Genomic DNA, 22,609 nt, shown 5'->3' with positions numbered 1-22,609 from the left:
CAATCTTCTCTTTTCTAAACTAAACAAACCCAATTCTTTCAGCCTTCCTGTTCTCTAGACCTTTAACCATTCTTGTTGCTCTTCTCTGGACCATCTCCAATTTTTCCACATATTTCTTGAAATGCGGTGCCGAGAACTGGATACAATACTCCAACTGAGGCCTAACAAGTGCAGAGTAGAGCGGAAGAATGACTTGTGTCTTGCTCACAACACACCTGTTAATGCATCCCAGAATCATGTTTGCTTTTTTTGCAACAGCATCACACTGCTGACTCATATTCAGCTTGTGGTCCACTATAACCCCAAGATCACTTTCCGCCGTACTCCTTCCTAGAGAGTTGCTTCCCATTCTGTATGTGTGACGCTGATTATTCCTTCCTAAGTGGAGCACTTTACATTTGTCTTTATTAAACTCCATCCTGTTTACCTCAGACCATCTCTCCAATTTGTCCAGATCATTTTGAATTATGACCCTATCCTCCAGAGCAGTCGCAACCCCTCCCAGCTTGGTATCATCTGCAGACTTAATAAGCGTACTTTCTATGCCGATATCTAAATCGTTGATGAAGATATTGAACAGAGCCGGTTCCAAAACAGACCCCTGCAGAACACCACTTGTTATGCCTTTCCAGCAGGATTGTGAACCATTAATAACTACTCTCTGAGAATAGTTATCCAGCCAGTCATGCACCTACCTTATAGTAGCCCCGTCTAAGTTGTATTTGCCTAGTTTATTGATAAGAATATAATGCGAGACCATATCAAACGCCTTACTAAAGTCTAGGTATAGCACATACCCCACTTCTCCCTTATCCACAAGACTCGTTATCATATCAAAGAAAGCTATCAGATTGGTTTGACATGATTTATTCTTTACAAATCCATGCTGGCTGTTCCCTATCACCTTGCCACCTTCCAAGTGTTTACAGATGATTTCCTTAATTACTTGGTCCACTATCTTCACTGGCACAGAAGTTAAACTAACTGATCTGTAGTTTCCTGGGTTGTTCTTATTTCCCTTTTATAAATGGGCACTATATTTGCCCTTTTCCGGTCTTCTGGACTCTCTCCTATCTCCCATGATTTTCCAAAGATGATAGCTAGAGGCTCAGATACCTCCTCTATCAGCCCCTTGAGTATTCTAGGATGCATTTTATCAGGCCCTGGGACTTGCAGGCATCTAACTTTTCTAGGTGTTTTTTAACTTGTTCTTTTTTTATTTTATCTTCTAAACCTACTCCTTTCCCACTAGCATTCACTATTTTAGGCATTCCTTCAGACTTCTCGGTGAAGACGAAAACAAAGAAGTCATTAAGCATCTCTGCCATTTCCAAGTTTCCTGTTACTGTTTCTCTCTCCTCACTGACCAGTGGACCTACCCTGTCCTATGCCAGTGTTCATATCCAGGGTGATTCAGGTGGTACTGGAAACCTCAGTCTTAAGCTTCCCCTGTATAAAGCCTCAAGCAGATTTGTTATGAAAAGGATCAAACCCCAAAACATCTTTATCTTTCTTGACAACATAGAGATGTGAAAAATAGGCAATCATACAGACTTGGAAGTAGACCTGTTTCCTAAGCATCACCAGTAATTAGCTACATGACTTGACATAAAGCAATTTCCTATTTTCCACTATTCACAGATGATTTGCTATAAAAGTAAAAGAGAGATCAATATAGTGATATCACTATATGAACAGTTCATTTAAATATTAAGATTTCCTTTTGATCTGTGAATTAACAGAATACAGCATAGACAGGAACTGTTTGATTATATCGTTAATCTCTAACTATATATGTAAATACACAAAAACACAAACATTATCTACCTATATATCCCTAAAGGTTGAATTTGGGTCATTTATCCTGCAGAATGCTTAATCCTTTCTATCCATGTATCATCACAGCTTCTAACCAGGAATGCTAAATACCTGGAATCTGGTCTTACTAGAATGGCAGTATCTGCAGTGAGGATCAGAAAGATGTGCACTACATTATATAATTATTTGGCATTTCTTCAGTGGTCATGTTATACAACTCATAGAATAATGTCTACAATAACAACTGCATTTGCTATTGAATCCCCTGAGTGCTTAATAGCCTCCTCCTCTGTTTATCTATAAGTGCACAGATGTGATATGAGAAGGCACAAGAGATGAATATCACTGACCAGGATCATCCATTTTTTAAATAACTTCCATGGAAGGCAATAGAATTGTCCAAAAAAAAAGCATGCTGAGAGACCAGCACATAGGTTATGCTTACGATTTTCTTTCATAGTTCGTAGATATGAACATTTTTGTTACTGGTTAAAAATATTGTAAAAGATTAAATAAGGATTTTGAAAAAATCTATGTACATTTTCACAGATTATTGTTAGTGAAAAATTCTGCCACTTGCATTCTTGAATGGGAACTAACACTGATGTGAATGGGAGGTTTTAAAGCCTGCCTTTAACTTTTGATTTTGGGTTTATTGCAGTGGTGTTTTGCTCATAGAGCGAGAGGAAGAAGTATGTATTTTCTATGAAAAAATAAACATTCAGGAGATGATGAGTAGAAATGGAGATATTGAGATACATGTCATGGATGAAAAAATCAGGTTTCTGAAGCTGAAGCTAACTGAGAAAAAAAGACAGATTGAGTTGTCCCTGAAAATGCTGCCAATGAAGAATGCCTTGGATGCAGATTTGGTGGTACTTCAGATTCAGGTAGATGGAATTAAGAAACTGTTTTTGGGGAGGTCTTATTTTCATTTTTTTTAAACTAAATTGTTTCAGTTTGTATTACTCTGTTGTTTTGATAAAATAAATAAAATCATGGTTATGGGAATTTAAATGTATTCCATCAGAAAAGCTGTAGTGTCAACAAAACAGTTAACACAGACTGACAAAACATTAAGACACCAATCCAGTAAATCACTTAAGTGTATGCATAATTTTAAGAAAGTCAGTAGTCCTGTTGGCTTTAATCAACACACATGCTGAAGTGGTTGGGGCCTAAGATAAGAACAATGTTGCTTTGAACATCAGCATGGTTAAACTGTAGAATACCATAATGTAAAAACAGTATCTGTATGAAATTGGTCAAAATGTATTGACTGTGTCTTTTGTCAGCTATTCCCCTTTGCAAAATACTAGCTCAATTCACTGAGAACACTTGACCTTAAACCTACTCTGGCAACTAAACTGCCTGCTGTGATATAATCCATGTACATGTTCCTGCATACAAAAAAACAGTGACAGCTAAGCTCTCATTACAAAATGACATTAGACAATTAACAAGCTGTAGTGTTCATCATTGTTGTGAACATTTTTCCTTTGCTTTATGAAATGGCTCATTTACTTCTGACCTTATTTCCAGATGGTAATCTTTTCCAGACATAATCTCTTTGCTTCTGTACAGAATTGTAATGTATGGTGTATCAGTGCTGCTGGTGGTTGCATAGACTAGAGATTGATAGCACTGCATTATTCTATTACCTCTGCTCTTTCAAGGAAATTGTATGTTCAGCTAAGAGTTTGTATAGTGTCTTTCATAAAACTGTATCCCAAAGAACTTTATCGAGGTACTGTAATCAATTGAGTTACAGAGTTTCATAATGAATAGAGGGAGTGAGAAAAGATGGAAACGAGCCAGAGAGTATAAAGATGTTTCAACTGAGATTCTAAATGAGATGGAGAGCCAGTCAGTCAACTTCAGTGACAAAACACAGAAGTGTTGTTTCCTGAACTGAAATGAAGTCAGTTGTGAAACCTTTGGTTGATACTGTAGCAGATATTGATAACATCCTGCAGCTTCTCCTTCATCATGATGATATTTATTAAGCATAAAGCCGTATGTAAAGGGAAACTATTACTGTCTGAGGCTTTTTTAATTCTCTGTATAATAAAGTCAGCATAAAATCAGAAAGCAGTGAAGCACAGTGGGCATGATATTAATGACAGGGTATGTTTCAAAAATTTGCCCAAGTGAAAGATTGTTCCAGTGACCAATGGCAAATAATGAGTGCCATTATCCGAATTTTAAAAGCTAGAGATCATGTTTCAATGTTGTTTTTAACCTGTAGGCCTGTTGTCCAGCTCTCTCATTATTTCTGCCACTCTCTGATGTCCCAAGTAGATCTTCCAAAGTCAACACTTATCTGAAGTTCACCAGGGACAGTGCCCACTTTCAGACATATTCTATGGCTACGTCTATACTGGCATGATTTTCCGCAAATGCATTTAACGGAAAAGTTTTCCATTAAAAGCATTTGCGGAAAAGAGTGTCTAGATTGGCATGGATGCTTTTCTGCAAAAGCACTTTTTGTGGAAAAGCGTCCGTGCCAATCTAGATGCGCTTTTGTGCAAAAAAGCCTCGATCGCCATTTTTGCGATCGGGGCTTTTTTGCGCAAAACAAATCTGAGCTGTCTACACTGGCCCTTTTGCGCAAAAGCTTTGAGCAAAGGGGACTTTTGCCCGAATGGAAGCAGCATAGTATTTCCGCAAGAAGCACTGATTTCTTACATGAGATCGTCAGTGCTCTTGCGGAAATTCAAGCGGACAGTGTAGACAGCTGACAAGTTTTCCGCAAAAGCAGTCGCTTTTGCGGAAAAACTTGCCAGTCTAGACACAGCCTATGTGGTTTTTTGTATTTGCTAGATAAGGATCAAAACAATAACTTTGAATCCAAACAATTTTGGGATGGGCAGCTGAATTTGAATCTCTGGAGTTGATGTGAGTCTGTTCCTGGGGCTTTGATCGAGGGATGTAAAATCCCAGTTAATCAGTTAACCAATTAAACATTGTGTTTAACCAGTTAGTCCTGGTCTACATTAGGAAGTTATTTTAAAATAACTCCTCTTATTTCAAAATAACAACCAGAGCGTCCACACTATGAAGCCCGTTATTTCAAAATAAGGAGCTGGTTATTTTGAAATAATAACTCCGGCTTTCCACAAGGAATATTGCTTATTTCAAAATAGTTATTTTGAAATAGCGGTAGTGTGAATGCTCCACTGCTGCTATTTTGAAATAACTACTCCCCAGAGTCATTCAAAGTAAATACTCCTCAGTGCTTTCTGGGGCTCTAAGTCAAGGTAGTGCATCCACATTAAGGGAGCCTGCCTTGGACTAATTTCGAGGCCTGCCTGTAGTGTGAACACATTATTTCAAAATAAGTTATTTTGAAATAATTCCCAGTGTAGACATGTCCTTAATGATTAAATTGGGGTAGGCAGTGGGAGGTGATACCTGGTTTCTGGTTTTCTTTCTTCTGCTGCCTATGATCTCATCTTTCCCTTTTTTCTACTTTCTACTTCTTAACTTTTATCATCTACTTTTTATTCCAACCCTTTGCTATTCTTTCAGCTTTGACTGACAGCCCCTCTTTCTCACCCACCATTTTTGCCCCTTTCCTCTTGGCTGCCACATTCCCAACATGCTTTTCTAGCATGAGAGTTCAGTAGATTGTGATATCTAATGCCAGATGAGCTACTAGCAAAAGAGGTCAGAAACTAGTAGCTCATCAAATAAGAATTAGGATGAGATGCTTTACTTACGATCAGTGTCAGGCATCTAATGTTAGAAATGCTTACAGTAGTGGGGAACCTTTTTTGGGTCAGGGGCACTGATCCACAGAAAAATCAGTCAGGAGGAAAAGGGGGGATACACACAAGTGAGAAGCAAACAAAAACACACCCTCACTGACATGGCCCCCTGACCAAGAAGGAGACACTCCCCATATTCTCCTCATACTGCCGAGTCTTGGGTGGCCCAGGCTGGTAGATTGTTTTGTGCTCCAGCCCCACACAGGGCTGGAGCACCATCATGGGCTCCACAATACTGGGAGGAGCCCTGAGCCTTGGGGGTCAGATCCAAGCAAGCTGGAGGCCACATCTAGCTCCCGGGCCTGAGGTTCCCCACCCCTGGCTTAGCTCTTCTTGTGTCTGATGTGTAAAAAAAATCTGGTACTAGTAAGACTCCACCCTGGGCTGTCCTAAGGTATAAATACCATACAACCTTTAATTGGAACTGCATACTAGGGTCTGGTGCTGAAGACTGAAATGATCCGTGAACACTAATCTGTCTTCATGCATCAGTGAAAAATATTTGGCATTAAATGGTAATCGGTCCAATGTGCAGACCTGCTGAGGCACTTAGTGCTTAAGGAGATAGCTTCACTCCCAAGCAAGCAAAGAGGTAAAGGCATCAATCTCAGAATGTATCTAGTGTCATGATGAGGTGAAAATCTATGTCTTGTTTTATGCAGGAAGACAGTACAGATCATCAGAATAGTCCCTTCTGTTCTTAAAATATAAAATCTATTAAACCAGAAACAGTTTTACCCACTGCTGTCATTGACATATAAGGCAAGTGGAGAAAACATAGAAAGAAGATTATATTCAAAACGAATAGTCCTTCATGGCACCTTAAAGACTAACAAATATATATATATATATATATATATATATAGGTTGAACCTCCCAAATCCAGAACTCTCTGGTCCGGCAACATCCGTGGCCCCCCAGGATCATGGATGTTGCTGGACCAGAGAGCCCTGGTGCCCAGCATTGCAAGCTGGTCGGGGATCCAGTGGTGGGGACTCCCATGGCAAGCACTGTCCCAAGGGAGCTCCATCAGGCAGGGCAGTAGTGGGACCAATGAGCCCCCATCCCCGGGAAGTCCTGGCAGGCTGCGGCAGCAGCAGGGCAACTGGGGAACCTTGTGCCAGGGAAGCTCTGGCGGGGCATGGCAGAAGCGAGGCCATGACAGCTGGGAATCTCCATCCCCAGAGAGCCCCAGCTGGCTGACAACAGTGGCCGGAGCCCAAGTCCTATAGCAGCAGGGCTGGAGCCCAGTGGCAGTGGGGCAACAGCGGAGCCAACTGCAGGGAGGGGCAGTGTCTTGGGAGGCTGGTGGCAGGGGACCTCCCCAATCCGTCAATTGTCTTATTTAGGACAGGTCAGGTCCTGAGGGTGCTGGACCAGAGACGTCCAATCTGTAGTATTATGAGCTTTTGTGGGCAAAACCCACTTCTTCAGAAGAGGAGTAGGTTTTGCCCACAAAAGTTTGTGATTCTATATATATTTTTGTTAAGTCTTTAAGGTGCCACAGGATTGCTTATTTTTAAAGTTACAGACTAACACTGCTACCCCTCTGAGACTTTATGTTCAAAACAGTTATGCAAACACATTAGCATGGTTATTTATATGAATAACATTTATTTTTATAGCCTCACATTGAGTACTTTTGGCTATAGCTATATGTATTTTATTTCACCTGTGAAAATGAAAACTTTGCGTTGATACTATTTAAACTGCTTGTTATTTTTATTTTGAATACATCATCAAACTTTTTCTTTTTACCTTTATATTTATATTTAAGAATTAGGAATGTTTTCACTGCAAAAAATCTATAAGTTTAGTGTGAAACTTTCTAAATATGGCTGTTCTGAGTTGGTAGAGGTATCCTTTGACATAAACATATTTATGGAGTAAAAACCCAACCCTACAACCCTTACTTGAGTGGGCAGTCCCTACTCACATAACTAAATTTGTCAATATCAATAAGGATTGCACAAATGAAGAGGTTTGCAGGATTGGGCCCTGGATGTGAAATACATTGGAACTGTAGCTACATCCTGTTATTTGGCACAGACTTGTTTTTAAATTCTTCTTTTTGCAAAACACAGTGTATTGTACTCATTTCTAGTAACTAACATCAATATATTTCTCAATCCCCTGACAGTATGTGGTTCAATCTAAGTGATGCATGTGTGAAACCAAAATATGACTGGACAAATAGAGGGGCAGCAATCTTACATTTTGACTCGTTTGTCTTGTAGTTAGTTCCCTTTTTAAAAAGTTTTCAAGCCTTTTTAAGGTTCTTTTCTGTGATGCTACTTCTTGGAACAGGAAGCAACAGATGCTGCCTTTTTTCAAGAAAAAAGTGCTTAAACTGAATATTCTAGTGGTTTTCTGTTATCATAGCATCAGCTTTATCATTTTCCACAGTTCTGTGTTTGTGTTTTTGCACATAAAACAAACCCAAAAAAACACATGGTCAGCACTTAACCTCTAGTGGGCTTATTTCTTTGGTTAGATCTAAAAATTCCTTAGTTTATGGCAAATCAATGTAGCTGCAAGAGATAATGTCAGCTATCTCCTTAGTAATTTGTCACCTGAGAGTATATGAGTTGTCTTTAGACCTAATTATATGAATCATGTTTATGTTAATGCTGAAAGATTAATAGCCCAACAGATTAAATCACAATAAATTAATGGAAATATACCAAATATGTCATGTTGCAAAAATAGGCCAACACTCTATTACCAGTCCTCTTTATCCTGTGTCACTTGTCCTGGTCTGTATTTCTGCTAGCTAATTTTACTACTAAATTTTACTACCTCCCATTACCACTGGATCTGAATGCCTTCTAGCTGAGCTCACAGTGGCTCTGTCCAGTCTTTTGGAGCAATAGCTTAGTTAGTTTACAGGGTTTTGTTTCTTAGCTTGTTTATATGTGGGTGGGTCAGAACAGTGTGTGTTAGACACATAATGAGAGGCAAAGCTAAGTGGAATAAATGAGAAGCCTGTGTTGTGCCTCCTGGACAGGAGTCCAACAGTGTAGAAGAAACTGACAATGTGAACTGCTGTACAACTTGAAAACATTAATAGCAACATCACTAGTGTCAGTGTCTCATTTGTATTTCTTCTATTCAGGTAGTTTTGTCTTTTTGCTTTCTGGGTAGCTTCTATTACTAGGCTTCCATAAATACAGACTTGGAGGCATTTTTCCTTTCTGCTTTGAGTAATAAAGGTGCCAGCAGCAAATATTAGGGGCCAGAAGAAAAGGGCTGATCTTAGCTACATAGCTGTGAATCCTTGGCATCATATTTCTTCTGTTGTATTTTGTATTGTTTCTGACTAGTCCCCATTTCCACTCCTGGAACAGGCAATGCAGAACAAGGGCTTTGAGCTGGGCTTGTGGGAGCTGCAGCACAGCACATAGCTGTCCATGAAACCTGAGCATGGGATTTTACACTGGTGGAGCTTAGTTCCAGAGGAGTAAAAACCTGGGCTGAATGCAGAAGCGTTTAGTTCTACTGCTGACTGATTAAGCACCCACAGTTCCTACCTTAATGCAACCCTGCCTACTTTCACTGTCTCAGACATAGGACTGTTGTGCTGGGGTTCATTCAATGGATATAGGGTGAAAAACACACAGGCTGGCTGTGTCTACACTGGCATCCCTTCCGGAAAAGGGATGCTGATGTAGCACATTGGAATAGGCAAATCCGCGGGGGATTTAAATATCCCCCGCGGTATTTGCATTAACATGGCTGCCGCTTTTTTCCGGCTTGGAGATAAGCCGGAGAAAAGCGTCAGTCTAGACGTGATTCTCCGGAAAATAAAGCCTTTGAAAGTACTTTGAAAGTAGGAATAAGAGATCCTCCGGAAAAGGCTTTATTTTCCAGAGAATCACGTCTAGACTGGCGCTTTTCTCCGGCTTATCTCCAAGCCAGAAAAAAGCGGCAGCAATGTTAATGCAAATACCGCGGGGGATAGTTAAATCCCCCGCGGATTTGCCTATTCCAACGTGCTACATTAGCATCCCTTTTCGGGAAGGGGTGCCAGTGTAGACACAGCCGCTATGTCTACACTGGCAGCTTCCTGTGCAAAAACAGCTGTTCTTGTGCAAAAACTTGCCTGCTGTCTACACTGCATGTGCATTCTTGCAAAAGTAAATTTACAATATAGCATTGTAAAACAGGGCTTCTTCCGGAAGAGTTATTCATCTCCCAATGAGGAATAAGCTCTCTTGTGCAAGAGCTCTTCCACAAGAGGGCAACATGAATTTATTGTGCAAGAAGCCCCTATGGTTAAAATGGCCATCAGAGCTTTCTTGCGCAAGAGAGCATCCACACTGCCACGGATGCTCCTGCACAAAAGCACATGCCAGTGAAGACACGCTCTTGTGGAAGACTTTTTGCACAAGAACTCTTCCGCAAAATAATTCTTGCGCAAGAAGCTGCCAGTGTAGACGTAGCCACAAAGTATAATGTACTCCCAGGATTTGAAAAATGGTCTGTGGATAAAAAGGGAAATGAAACCCATGGGCTACATCTAGATTGCATCCCTTTTTCGTAAAAGGGATGCAAATTAGACGTATCGCAATTGCTAATGAAGCGGGGATTTAAATCTCCCCCGCTTCATTAGCATAAAAATGGCTGCGCTTTTTTTCGGCATGGAGCTTTGCCAGAAAAAAGCGCCAGTCTAGACGCAGATCTTTCAGAAAATAAAGCCTTTTCTGAAAGATCCCTTATCCCTTATTTTAAGAGGGATAAGGGATCTTTCAGAAAAGGTTTTATTTTCCAAAAGATCTGCGTCTAGACTGGTGCTTTTTTTCGGCAAAGCTCTGTGCTGAAAAAAAGCAGCAGCCAGTTTTATGCTAATGAAGCGGGGGAGATTTAAATCCCCACTTCATTAGCAATTGCGATAAGTCTAATTTGCATCCCTTTTACGAAAAAGGGATGCAGTCTACACGTAGCCTAACTGTCTAGTAAAGAGAAAAGAGTCAATCCAGGATTTGTTTGAGAGCCATTATGTCTTCCCCTAAAGAACATTCTCACACTAGTAATCCCTCCACAGCCTCCCCACTTCTGCCCTCATTCCATCCTCTGTGCTCTCAAGGGATCTGTTATAGATCCTCCAGCTGGGGATGTGATAATGTACCCATGTACACGGATAACCTATAAGCCTAGACTCATCAGTTAATCTTCACAGTTACATACAAGGTCCTCCTCCCCCACTTTGCAGGGTGGTAGGGTGGAGTTGGTGCACGTGGGGGAGCCAGCTCCCTCAGTGCTGCCCGCCTCTCCTCCCCCCGACATACTGCTGCCTCTCTTTCAGCTGCTATATGTGAGGCAGCAGCAGGGGGAGGGGAGGTGGATCCACAGGAGCCAGTGCTCACAAAGAACTGCTTTTGGCTCCTGGGGAGTCAACCCCCCATGTGTAAACATAAACATAAATATTCAGCAGTTACACTTTTACATAAATACACACATTTTGCATTTTAACATCTCTACCCCAGCCATTCGAAGCAGGAAATCACTCTTTGCCTCCAAGCCCCCAGCTAGCTGGATTTGGTGTCAAAGAGGCAGTCTTTTTCCAAACTTCATGATGAGGGAGTGTCTTCTCACTCAAATGGCTGGTACCATGTAGGGATGTTAAATTTAATTTAATCAACTAATTGACGGATTTTCCATTGACTAGTCGATTAGTTGATAAGTGAGGGAGCCACAGAGGTGTTAGCTCCAGACCTCTGGAGCTAACCCCACTGCAGCTGTGACTTTTAAATGTATTAAGAGCCAGAAAGCAGCAGGGGGGGACCCAGCACGAGCTGGGACAGCTGATTCCCAGCTTGCTCCGGATCCCCCCCGCTGCACTTCTGATTTTTTAATGTGTTAAGAGCTGGCAAGCTTTTAATAAATTTAAAAAGCAGAGGTGCAGTGTCTAATTCCTGTCTTGCACCTAGTCCCCACTACCGCTTTGTCTCCCCTGCCCCCCATGGAGACAGTGCTGGAGGGAACCAGTTTCTAAGCCAGCTCCTCCCAGCACCGACTCCTGCTCCCCCCTTCCTGCCTCTGATAGAGTCATCAAGGGGAGAAAGATGTGACTAGTTGAGGGACTAGTCGACTATCTAATAAGCTTTTGCCTATTGAGTAGTCGACTAGTCGCTTACATCTCTAATGCCATGCAATCTGAGGGTACGTCTAGACTACAGGCTTTTGTCAACAGAAGTTTTGTTGACAGATACTGTCAACAAAACTTCTGTCGACAAAGAGCATCTACACTACATTCAGTTCTGTTGACAAAGCAAGCTGCTTTGTCAACATAGTAGTGTAGACGCAAAGGACAGTTTACATGCAATAACACCTTCTGTCGACAGAAACTCTGTCGACAGAAGACGTTATGCCTCGTAAAATAAGGTTTACCAGTGTTGACAAAACTGCTGAGTTCTGTCGACAGAACTCAGCAGTAGTGTAGACGCAGGTATAGTTTTGTCGACAAAAGTCCACTTTTGTCGACAAAACCCTGTAGTCTAGACACACCCTGACATTCCAGAGACATGCTTTATCAATAGAAAAATCTCAGGTGCCTTTTGTTGTGTGTGAGGAAGGCCATTGATGAACAAATGGTTGAAGATGTATTTGAAAAATGAATAGCTGTGTGTGGCCTATATTAATCTATGATAAAATACAAATAAGGCTAATTCTGCCCTACCAACCTATCCTGTACCACCTCATTAATTTCAGTAGAGGTCTTAGGTGCATAAGTCAGACAAAAGTGGGCTAAAGCATCACTAAGAACTACAGTGTAGATTATAATTTAATATGTATCATCTGTGATTGCCTAGTTTATCATGTAGCAATAATGAATTTTTTATTTACTCATCCAAACATATGTTTTCTTGTTTGGTAGTATTCTCAGTGCAAAGACAGAATTAAAAGTCTGGAGAAACACTTTGCTGATCCTGAAGGAAAGGACAGAAGGCGAGCCCTGGAAGGGAAGGATCCATCTCTACCTGAACTATTCAAAAAGATTGAGGCGGTAACATAGCAAATCTGGCAACAAGATTTATCACAATACATGACTGGATTACCCTAGAACAGTGACTCTCAACAAAGCATTTCACCCTTTTTAAACAAAACATTGTTTTGAGTTTAACTCATTTTATAAAAAGGGTTTAAAAAACTCAAAATGGAAAAAAATGATTTGGGTCAAAGGAAAGACTGTGTTTGGCTTAAATATTTTTTGTTTCAGGGAGCAAATTCTGTTTTGGCTCAACCAAAAACATTTTTTCCCAGCTCTGCCACCAAACCGAAAGCTCAAGTGTTTACTTAGTTTTAATGGATGCACCCTGGCCCTACTCTTCATATCTTGCATAGATTTACCCTTCAACTGTGTCTAGACTGGCCAGTTTTTCGGAAAATCAGCCGCTTTTCTGGAAAAACTTGCCAGCGGTCTACACTGGCCACTTGAATTTCCGCAAAAGCACTGACTTCCTACTGTAAGAAATCAGTGCTTTTTGTGGAAATACTATGCTGCTCCCGTTCATGCAAAAGTCCCTTTTGCACAAAAGGGCCAGTGTAGACAGCTGAGATTTGTTTTGTGCAAAAAAGCCCCGATCGCGAAAATGGCAATCGGGGCTTTTTTGCAGAAAAGCGCGTCTAGATTGGCCATGGACGCTTTTCTGCAAAAAGTGCTTTTGCGGAAAAGCGTCCGTGCCAATCTAGACGCTCTTTTCTGAAAATGCTTTTAATGGAAACGTTTTCCATTAAAAGCATTTCTGGAAAATCATGCCAGTCTAGATGTAGCCTTCCTGTAACACATCTGCCCTATTATGAGGAGCAGCTCTGCAATAGGAGCATGACAATCAGGATGGAACTCAGAAACACTATAGTGAGCCCACATGTATACAGTACAGGAAGTCCCCGACTTATGTCGGATCCGCACTTACGAACGGGGTTTTCTCGCCCCGGAGCTCACAGGCGGCAGGTCGCCACCCGTGTCCTCTGGGGCGAGAAAAGCTTCTCCCGGTCTCCCTGGTCTGCTGTAGGGGTCCAGCAAAGCCGCTAGACCCCCACCCCCCAGCAGACCAGGGACACCCGAGCAAAGCCGCCACCTGGGCGGCTTTGCTCCCGGGCAAACAAGCAAAGCCGCCCAGGCGGCGGCTTTGCTCTGGTGTCTCTGGTCTGTTGGGGGGGTCCAGCGGCTTTGATGGACCCTCCCCAACAGACCGGGGGACAGGAGCAAAGCCTTGGAGCACACCCGCAGCGGGACAGCCCGGGCGCGCTTGGGCTGTCCCGCTGCGGGCGTGCTCCAAGGCTTTGCTCCTGTCCCCCTGGTCTGCTGGGGGGGGGTGCAGCTAGTGCCCCACTTCCCCAGCAGACCAGGCTTTTCTTGCCTACCCCTGGGGTAGAGCAGCTGGGGGCTGCCGGGTTGGTCCCGCAGCGCCGCTCCGGACCAACCCGGCAGCACCCCAGCTGCTCTGCCCCAGGCATCCTGATTCAGCTGCTGGTGGTCAGTTTCAGCAGTGGCTGAATCAGGACGCCTGGGGCAGAGCAGCTGTGGTGCTGCTGGGTTGCTCCAGTAGCGCCGAGGAGCCGCGCTACTGGAGCAACCCAGCAACACCCCAGCTGCTCTGTCCCAGGTGTCCCCAAGTCAGCCGCTGCTGAAACTGACCAGTGGCTGACTACAGGAAGCCCAAGGCAGAGTTGCTCTTCCCCAGGCTTCCTGGAATCAGCCACTGATCAGTTTCAGCAGCAGCTGACTTGGGGACGCCTGGGTTTTTTAAGTTGAATCTGTGTGTAAGTCAGAACTGGCATCCAGATTCAGCCGCGGTTGAAACTGATCAGTTTCTGACGCCAGTTCCAACTTGCATACAGATTCAACTTAAGAACAAACCTACAGTCCCTATCTTGTACGTAACCCGGGGACTGCCTGTATTGGCAACTCCAAGCAACCTAAATCCTAAGTCAGGCCCTTACCCTCCACCCTGCTTCACACCCTACCTTAAAAAGCATAAGACTTTAAAAAAAAAAAAAAAGGTGTATTTTGCGTTCTTTTTATTTGCTTTCTACTTCCTGATACTTTAGGGCTTGCATTTTTCAGTGTTTTCTCTGCAGCCATGAAGGCTAGAAAGTTTCTTTTGTTTTAAATAAAAGCAGTAATACAGCTTAAATAAATAAACTCTGTACTTAGACCTGGAGTTGGTGTTAGAGTTGTAATCCTAGTCATTCAAGAAAGGATTCATTGTGATTATTTATGCTGTTATTATTTGTTTACATACTTTTAAAAAGCTGTCAAGTCTGTAAAAAAAATGTATCTATTCCAAAGTGATTGTGAGCAGGTCTTATTCCTATTCATTCACCATTGCATATTAATTTGTTCTTATTATAGTTAGAAATACAGCTGGTACAAAAGGAAGAGAGATTGCTGGAGAAGGACTTTATTTATGAGCAAGTTTCCCGGCTAACAGATAGACTCCGTACCAAGACAGAGAATGGAAAGGAAGATACGCTGATATTAGCAAAACGGGTAAATGTCAAACTCTTTGTTACTATGCATCCAGTATGTAACTAAAACTGCTGAAATATTGTATTTGTGGAGGCGAGAACTAGATGACTTTCCATACAAACTTATACTGTACTTACAATATTTCATGGGAAATTACAGGAAACTATTTGCAGTATAGAGCTATCTGAAGATGACATAACTATAGTTGTAAATAAGTTAAATACAATGTATTTCATTGAAATCTCAGAGATGTGCTGTTAGCGTTTTCTTTACCTTTTATTCATGTGTACAATTAATTATTTTTGGAGTTGGAAGCTTACCAGCTAGGCAAAATACTGAAAGTTGTCTCCTTTTCGAATGTATGCTCTACACAATAGTTTCAAAAGTACCTGGATCTGCTCAATATTAGAAAGAACACAGGCAGGCTCTGTGCACCTGCAATCTGAAAGGAGATACAGGCAGTCCCCGGGTTACATACAAGATAGGGACTGTAGGTTTGTTCTTAAGTTGAATCTGTATGTAAGTCGGAACTGGCATCAGCTGCTGCTGAAACTGATCATTTTCAACCGCGGCTGAATCTGGATGCCAGTTCTGACTTACATACAGATTCAACTTAAGAAACCCAGGCGTCCCCAAGTCAGCTGCTGCTGAAACTGATCAGCGGCTGATTCCAGGAAGCTTGGGGCAGAGCAACTCTGCCTCGGGCTTCCTGTAGTCAGCGCTGGTCAGTTTCAGCAGCGGCTGACTTGGGGACACCTGGGACAGAGCAGCTGGGGTGCTGCTGGGTTGCTCCAGTAGCGCGGCTCCTCGGCGCTACTGGAGCAACCCAGCAGCACCACAGCTGCTCTGCCCCAGGCGTCCTGATTCAGCCGCTGCTGAAACTGACCAGCAGCGGCTGAATCAGGACGCCTGGGGCAGAGCAGCTGGGGTGCTGCCGGGTTGGTCCGGAGCGGCGCTGCGGGACCAACCCGGCAGCCCCCAGCTGCTCTACCCCAGGGGTAGGCAAGAAAAGCCTGGTCTGCTGTGGAAGGGGGGCACTAGCTGCACCCCCCCCCCCAGCAGACCAGGGAGACGGGGGTGGTGGGACCGCCCAAGTCCTCCACAGCTTTGCTCCGTCTCCCTGGTCTGCTGAGCTGGGAGACGCGGAGCAAAGCCGCAGAGCACACGGGCAGCGGGACAGTCCAGGCGTGCCACGGCTGTCCCACTGCTGGCATGCTCTGAGGCTTTGCTCCCCATCTCCCTGATCTGCTGGGGGGGGTGCAGCTAGTGCCCCCTTTCCCCAGCAGACTAGGCTTTTCTTGCCTACCCCTGGGGTAGAGCAGCTGGGGGCTGCCGGGTTGGTCCCGCAGCACCGCTCCGGACCAACCCGGCAGCACCCCAGCTGCTCTGCCCCAGGCGTCCTGATTCAGCCGCTGCTGGTCAGATTCAGCTGCTGCTGGTCAGACCAGGGAGACAGGGAGCAAAGCCTTGGAGCACGCCCACAGCGGGACAGCCCAGGCACGCCGCGGCTGTCGCACTGCGGGCATGCTCCGAGGCTTTGCTCCCCATCTCCCTGGTCTGCTGGTCGGGAGACGGGGAGCAAAGCCACGGAGCACGCCCGCAGGTGGACAGCTCAAGCGCACCCGGGCTGTCCTGCTGCGGGCGTGCTCCAAGGCTTTGCTCCCCGTCTCCCTGCAGACCAGGGAGACGGGGAGCAGCTTTTCTCGCCCCGGAGGACGGGGGCGGCAGACCGCGCCGCATCTGGGCGTCCCGCCGCTCCCGTCCTCCGGGGCGAGAAAAGCTCCGTTCGTAACTGCGGATCCGACGTAAGTCGGCTCCGCGTAACTTGGGTACAGCCTGTACATTTGAGCCAGTTGGCAGGTTTTTCCTCATACACTTAGGCTGAGGCCCACACACTTGTGCACCAAAGAAAATTCTCAAACCGATTTTTTAATATGATTATCACATTTCTGCCTGACTCAGACTATTTAAAAGATAAAGGAGCCTTTTAATAAAGAAAACCCATCAGTCCCAGCCTTGTTTTCCATCCAGCTTTTATGGGTGAAGCATGAACAATCCCAGATAAATAAGAATAGACCATTACAGCAACGAAGATATTCAAGTTGTTTTCTACAGGGATATTTAACATAGCTGCTGCTAATCTATGGTTCGTTAAAGTGCAATTCCGCTCTGAGAAGCGACTGTAAAAATGGGTACTGTAGATAAAATGGCATTGATTTTTTTTTCCTTTTTCAATAATTCCCTGTCATATATGGTCACTTGAAAGTGAACAGATGCTGTTTCTAACTACCATACGTGCCAGGAGTCCAGTTGGGTTTTGTTATTGTGCATCACCAGCAAGAGCCTGACTAACTTGCAGAAATCTGTTACCTTTGTACAACCCCGTTCTCTCAATATTATATTCCCAGTTGCCTTAACTAGGCTCCTGCAGGTGTAAACGAATACAATTTTGTATACAATTCTGTTCACTTTGCACAATATGGAACAGCTTCCGGTATGAAATGCTACGCTGCTGAAGTTAGGGAGTTTTACTCTCGACTTTAGTGAAGCCAATATTTCATTCTAGGCCTGCATTTTTAATAACTATATTAGATCTGCCTTGCCAACAGAAGTAAAACACTGAGGCTATGTCTACATGGGCAGGTTCTTGCACAAGAACGGCTGTTCTTTCACAGAGCATCCACATGGCTTACCCGCTCTTGTGCAAGAAGATTTACAGGAAAGTGTGGTAGGAGAGCACTTCTTGTGCAAGAGCTATGCTCTTTTCTAACAAGTGTAAGCCCTCCTGTGCGAGAGAGCAGTGTGGATGCATGGCAGGGGTTTAATTGCGCAAGAAAGCGCTATGGGTAAAATGGCCATCAGCGCTTTTTTGCACAAGAGAACATCCGCACTGCCATGGTTGCTCTTGAGCAAAAGCACATGGCAGTGTGGGCGTGTTCTTGTGCAAGAGTTCTTGCACAAGAACCCTTGCACAAGAACCCGCTACTGTAGACATAGCCTGAGGGTCCATCTAGACAGCACCCTTATCTCGGAATAAGCTACACAATTTGTGCTATGCAAATTAAATAGCTTATTTTAAATGTATTTTGAAATAGCTTATTTTGAAATTTGAAATTTCAAAATAATGCCCCATTTCGAGATATCCCTTAACCCTCATGGAACGAGGGTTACAGGGATGCCTGAATAGCACACCTGCTATTTTGAAATCTTTTTTGAAATAATGGGCTTGAGTAAAAGATGCAGAATAGCCATTTTGGGATACCAGAAGAATCCTGAAATAGCTCCACTCTCTAGACGTACCCAGAGTATAATTTTTTTCTGCTGAAAGTGAGGTGGTATGGCTCTGAACATATACGAGTTGCAGTCTGGCTGACTAGAAATATGACAATTAGTTTTAAATGTAGAATCATGCTTTTAAAAAAAATACTTTACATCATGGCTCCTCAACTTTGGAAGCCCTGGGAGCCAAAATGATACTCACAGCACATGCTGAGGGCCACAACTTAAGTGTGATTGCACGTGTATGCAAATGTATGTAAATGTATGCAAATTAAGTCTTTTAAATACATGTAGTACAATGAAAAATTCATTTAAAAAGTGACTGGTTATTTGTTTATAAAAGTAATGTTTTAAGACTAGGCCAAAATAAAATAGTATAGGATAACGGTACTAATACCAACATTGAAAGTGATAATTAATAGGATTAATGGAGCTAGTTTTCCTTTACAATTCAACTGAAGAAATAGAGGATGAACAGTGTATTATGTTTCTTTTACTGATTTTTAAAAATTATTTCTGTTCTGTACAAATAAAAGCACACCATCTTCATCCAGAAAGTCATGGATTTTCTGTATTTCCTATTATGTGCCGCCTTTGATGAAAACATTTTCAACTAATTCTCTGAAAATACAAATCCTGAAAGAAAGTTTGATTCTCAAGTGTGAATGTAAAATAGAAAAACTGGTTATAGTTTCATTAATGTTACTGATTTCAGATGAATGAACTACAGCAGAAAATAAAAGATAAAACCCAAAAGATGATGGCCCTTATTGCAGAATTATCTATGACACAAGCAGCTACCATTACATTGCAACAGGAAATGAGGGACAAAGAACAATTTTTGCTGACTGTCTCATCAAGGATAGAGAAAGGTCTCCCTCCTCCTAAAGAAACCGAGATTGAGTGGCTAAAGATATTGCGCAATGAGGAGATGCATAAAGCTGCAGCCGAAGACAGAGAGAAAGTAGGTTTTGTAATATGGTTCAATTTGAGATTCATTCACATTGTTCCAGCTTATTTTTAAATGGGGTTTTGCTGTCTTTACTTAGAATAGGACCAACCTGACCTACATTTGTAGGAAAGCTTATGGCCAGGCTGCTTTGTGGGGAGTGAGGAGTCTTGTGTACTGTATTGAATGAAAATTCACCAGCTGATCTAGGTGTCTAGTACTAAAAGGAAGCTGTGCATGTCAGTTTAAACATTTTAATTATGTTGATAGTGGCAAGATAGAGGAACACTGATCTTTTCAGCTATTATATGGAGGATTCAGTTTCAAGATGATAGTGCAAAGGAAGAAACAAAACACAACCTTTTTTCTTAGGAGCTTATAGATGCTAGACTGGCAGAGAGAAAGGGAGATTAGATTGTGAGATGCTAGTGGGCAGGAAGAGCCCATGGGAAAGTGCTGCAAGTTAATTAATAGGCAGATTGCCTCTTTAAAACCAGGTGGGATGCCCAATGATCAGTATGGGAGGGTTCACTAATGGGGGCAATATTATAATAAAAAATGCTCCTATTTGAGTAAGGTTCTGACTCACACAACGGGCAAAGTACAGTTTCAGTAGGGAGCATTGACAGCACTAGCCTCCCCAAGAGCTGGGTGAAGGCAAGCCATGGTCTTTCCACCTCTCCCCTGGCAAAAGTTGCCTGAGCATGGAACAATGTGCAGAATATATCCATTTAAAGAATTTGCCACCTTGAGGCCATGGAAGGTTTCCCCAACAAAACAGCTTCAGATGTAAACACTTTTGTGGAGTTAACAGTTTCTTCCATGTTATGACAATCACATCAGTATTTTGTACATCAGCTACCTCATTTGCTAAATGTACAGTAGCATTGTAAAGAGCTTTGATCTATGGCTGAAAAGTCATAAATGGAGTTCTAAGTGCTGACATCACCATGAATTGTGAAATGGATTGGCAGTGTTGAATCACATTAAACATGTTTCTTCACAGCGTGCTGCAGAAGAGGAACAGTATGCATTGCCAAATAGTGTCTACACAACAGCGGAGCAGCGCCCCAATGCATACATCCCAGATGATGAAAATGTTCTCCCTCTGCCACGTCCCTATGGTGCTTTGGCTCCTTTCAAACCGACTGAACCTGGTTCAAATATGAGACACATAAGAAAACCTATTGTGAAGCCAATTGAAATCTGAACAAGTGATCCTGTGGCATCTAAGCCATGAGTACAGTACTAGTAACTGAATATGCAAAACCAACAGCTCTTAATATTGCAAATGTTTTAAAATGTTTTCTAGGCATTTGCCAAAATATTTACACTGTAAACAAAATATTTTTTAAAGCTGACAGTATAGCTTAAGAATTCCTGCAACTCTTTCTTGCTAATAGGGACACAGTATGCAAAACATAGCAGTGTTTTGAAATGTTAAGAAAAGTGAACAATAATCAAAATTGGTTTTTAACTTGTTTATTGCACCTTCTTGTACTTTGCAAGCATTTATTAACAAGAGAAAATTTTGTAGCTCTTTTTAAGATTAACATAGTTGAACTATGTCCTTACTCCTTATACAGATAAACAAACTTATCTTCAGCAGTTTGCTCAGCAGATAAGTGCCAGACATGTCTTTTTAAATTTAAAAAAGTTTGTTTTTCTCACTACAGACCACTGAGAATGCTAATCTGCCTTTATCACTGATGGCAACCACAGTAGAGGGAAAGAAGTCCCATTACTGAGAAGGAATAAGAGGGGAAGAAAGGGTGAATGCTTATGCATACTGAGAAGTATACAAAGGGCCCTCTTTCTGGGAGCTAAATCTCTTTCATTTAACCCTATGAAATAGGTACATTAGTTTGGGAACATACTCCCCTATTTGAAACTATACTTCTGTTATCCTCTCTCAGCAGTTTTACATAGAGAGTTTGAGGAATATATTGGAATTAAAAAGAAAAAAAATGCAAGATCTAATTCATCCAAGTTTACTGCTTCTGAAAATTTGGCAAACTTTTTTACCCAGTAAATGAATTCTCTCTCTTCCATGCTCTTTCAGGATGTCTGAAGTTCACAAATTTTCCCTGTTTAGTACCAAAGTACTACTTTTTAAGAACTGCTATTACAGTTCACAGATTTAAAAAATAAATGGGTTATCTCAGTTCTGTATAAATATAGCTGAGAACTGAAGGGCAAAAAAAAAAAAAAAAAAAAAAAAAAACCGAGCAATTTTTAAAAAATCTGACATTTGATCTAAAAATATTAAAAGGCATAGGGACAAAATTAAATACAATTTGTCCAAACCATTGTAAAGATAGGCTTCCAAAGATGCTTTCTTCTCCTGCTGTATTGTGTAGTAAATTATAAACATCAGGAAAGGTTTTTATACACATTAGCAAGAGCGCAAATATATTAAAACCCTACTCCAAAGATGTGGGGACAGTACTGTAAAAAGATGTACCATTTGTATGAAGAATTTATACATCTTTATTAATACATTATATACAAAAAGTTATTCATTTGTTGCTTCTAGCCTATACTATAAAATCTCAAAGAAAACATTTATACATAAGTGCAATGGACAACTGTCAGTTTCTTATTATTTTACATGTATTTGGACTGTTCTTTTTCCAAGAATATCTTGCCTGTAAGAGTGGTATTACAATATAAATACAATTCTAACTAAACTTTTCTCACAATATTCTGGAACTTGCTACCCCTCCTCCTGTTCAGCCATTCCACAATGTAAAACTGAATAATAAAAACATACTTAATCAGAGAGCAGGATCTGTATCAGATCCATTCTTTCCTCCAACTCCATCCTTTATTTTCTCTGTATTTACTAGCAAGTCTGTAGTTTCAGTCTAGTCTCTCTACATGCATGAGGTGAGTGAAGTATATATTATTTTGCTAGTTAATAATGATTGTAACCAACAACTGGTAGCCTCTACCATATGACATCTGTTTTCTAATTATTAACCATTTTTGAGACGTATTAAACCCTGGAATTTTAGTTGCAAATCTGCTTGTTGAAATATGTTGCAAGACTGACATGCTTTTTGAAATAATCCAGATATGTTAGTACTATAGTCCTAAAAGCATTGTGGTGTGTTTCAGTGCTGTTTCTTCTACAAATTTTGCATTTACATTGTTTTCTTCCTCCAATGGATTCAGACCTGGAAAAGTACATGGAGAAGATAAGCATTTACAAAATAAATGTTTTTCTGCACCAAAGCTTTCAATTTCCGGGACACCACAGCCAACATTTTCAATCTGGAGTACCAGAGTTAGGATTAAAATGTATTTTCATAGATA

At 41.9% G+C, this 22,609-nt stretch overlaps 2 protein-coding genes across 6 annotated transcripts in view; one reads left to right on the top strand and one right to left on the bottom strand.

The window, feature by feature from the left end:
- CCDC146 (coiled-coil domain containing 146) overlaps positions 1–21,443 on the top strand; it is a 160,177-nt gene extending 138,734 nt beyond the window's left edge. The window contains exons 15-19 of the mRNA XM_075926722.2: positions 2,480–2,708; positions 12,466–12,594; positions 14,947–15,084; positions 19,058–19,306; positions 20,298–21,443. Coding sequence (XP_075782837.1) covers positions 2,480–2,708; positions 12,466–12,594; positions 14,947–15,084; positions 19,058–19,306; positions 20,298–20,501 — 949 coding nt within the window. The 3' untranslated portion in view covers positions 20,502–21,443. The remainder of the gene's footprint in view (positions 1–2,479; positions 2,709–12,465; positions 12,595–14,946; positions 15,085–19,057; positions 19,307–20,297) is intronic.
- The window catches only part of GSAP (gamma-secretase activating protein), a 151,694-nt gene that overhangs the window by 61,178 nt on the left and 67,907 nt on the right, over positions 1–22,609 (bottom strand). For 2 of the 5 annotated variants that reach the window (XM_006137524.5, XM_006137526.5), the window contains exon 31: positions 21,758–22,470. The exons of the other annotated variants lie outside the window; for them this stretch is intronic. In XM_006137524.5, coding sequence (XP_006137586.2) covers positions 22,379–22,470 — 92 coding nt within the window. In that variant the 3' untranslated portion in view covers positions 21,758–22,378. Of the gene's footprint in view, positions 1–21,757; positions 22,471–22,609 lie in introns of those variants that run through there. 5 annotated transcript variants of the gene reach the window in all.

The sequence above is a fragment of the Pelodiscus sinensis genome, chromosome 1, assembly GCF_052426305.1.
Source record: "Pelodiscus sinensis isolate ZL-2025 chromosome 1, ASM5242630v1, whole genome shotgun sequence".
Lineage (NCBI taxonomy): Eukaryota > Metazoa > Chordata > Testudines > Trionychidae > Pelodiscus > Pelodiscus sinensis.
The sequence above is the reverse complement of the archived record's forward strand: the minus strand, read 5'-3'. Positions and strand labels throughout refer to the sequence as shown.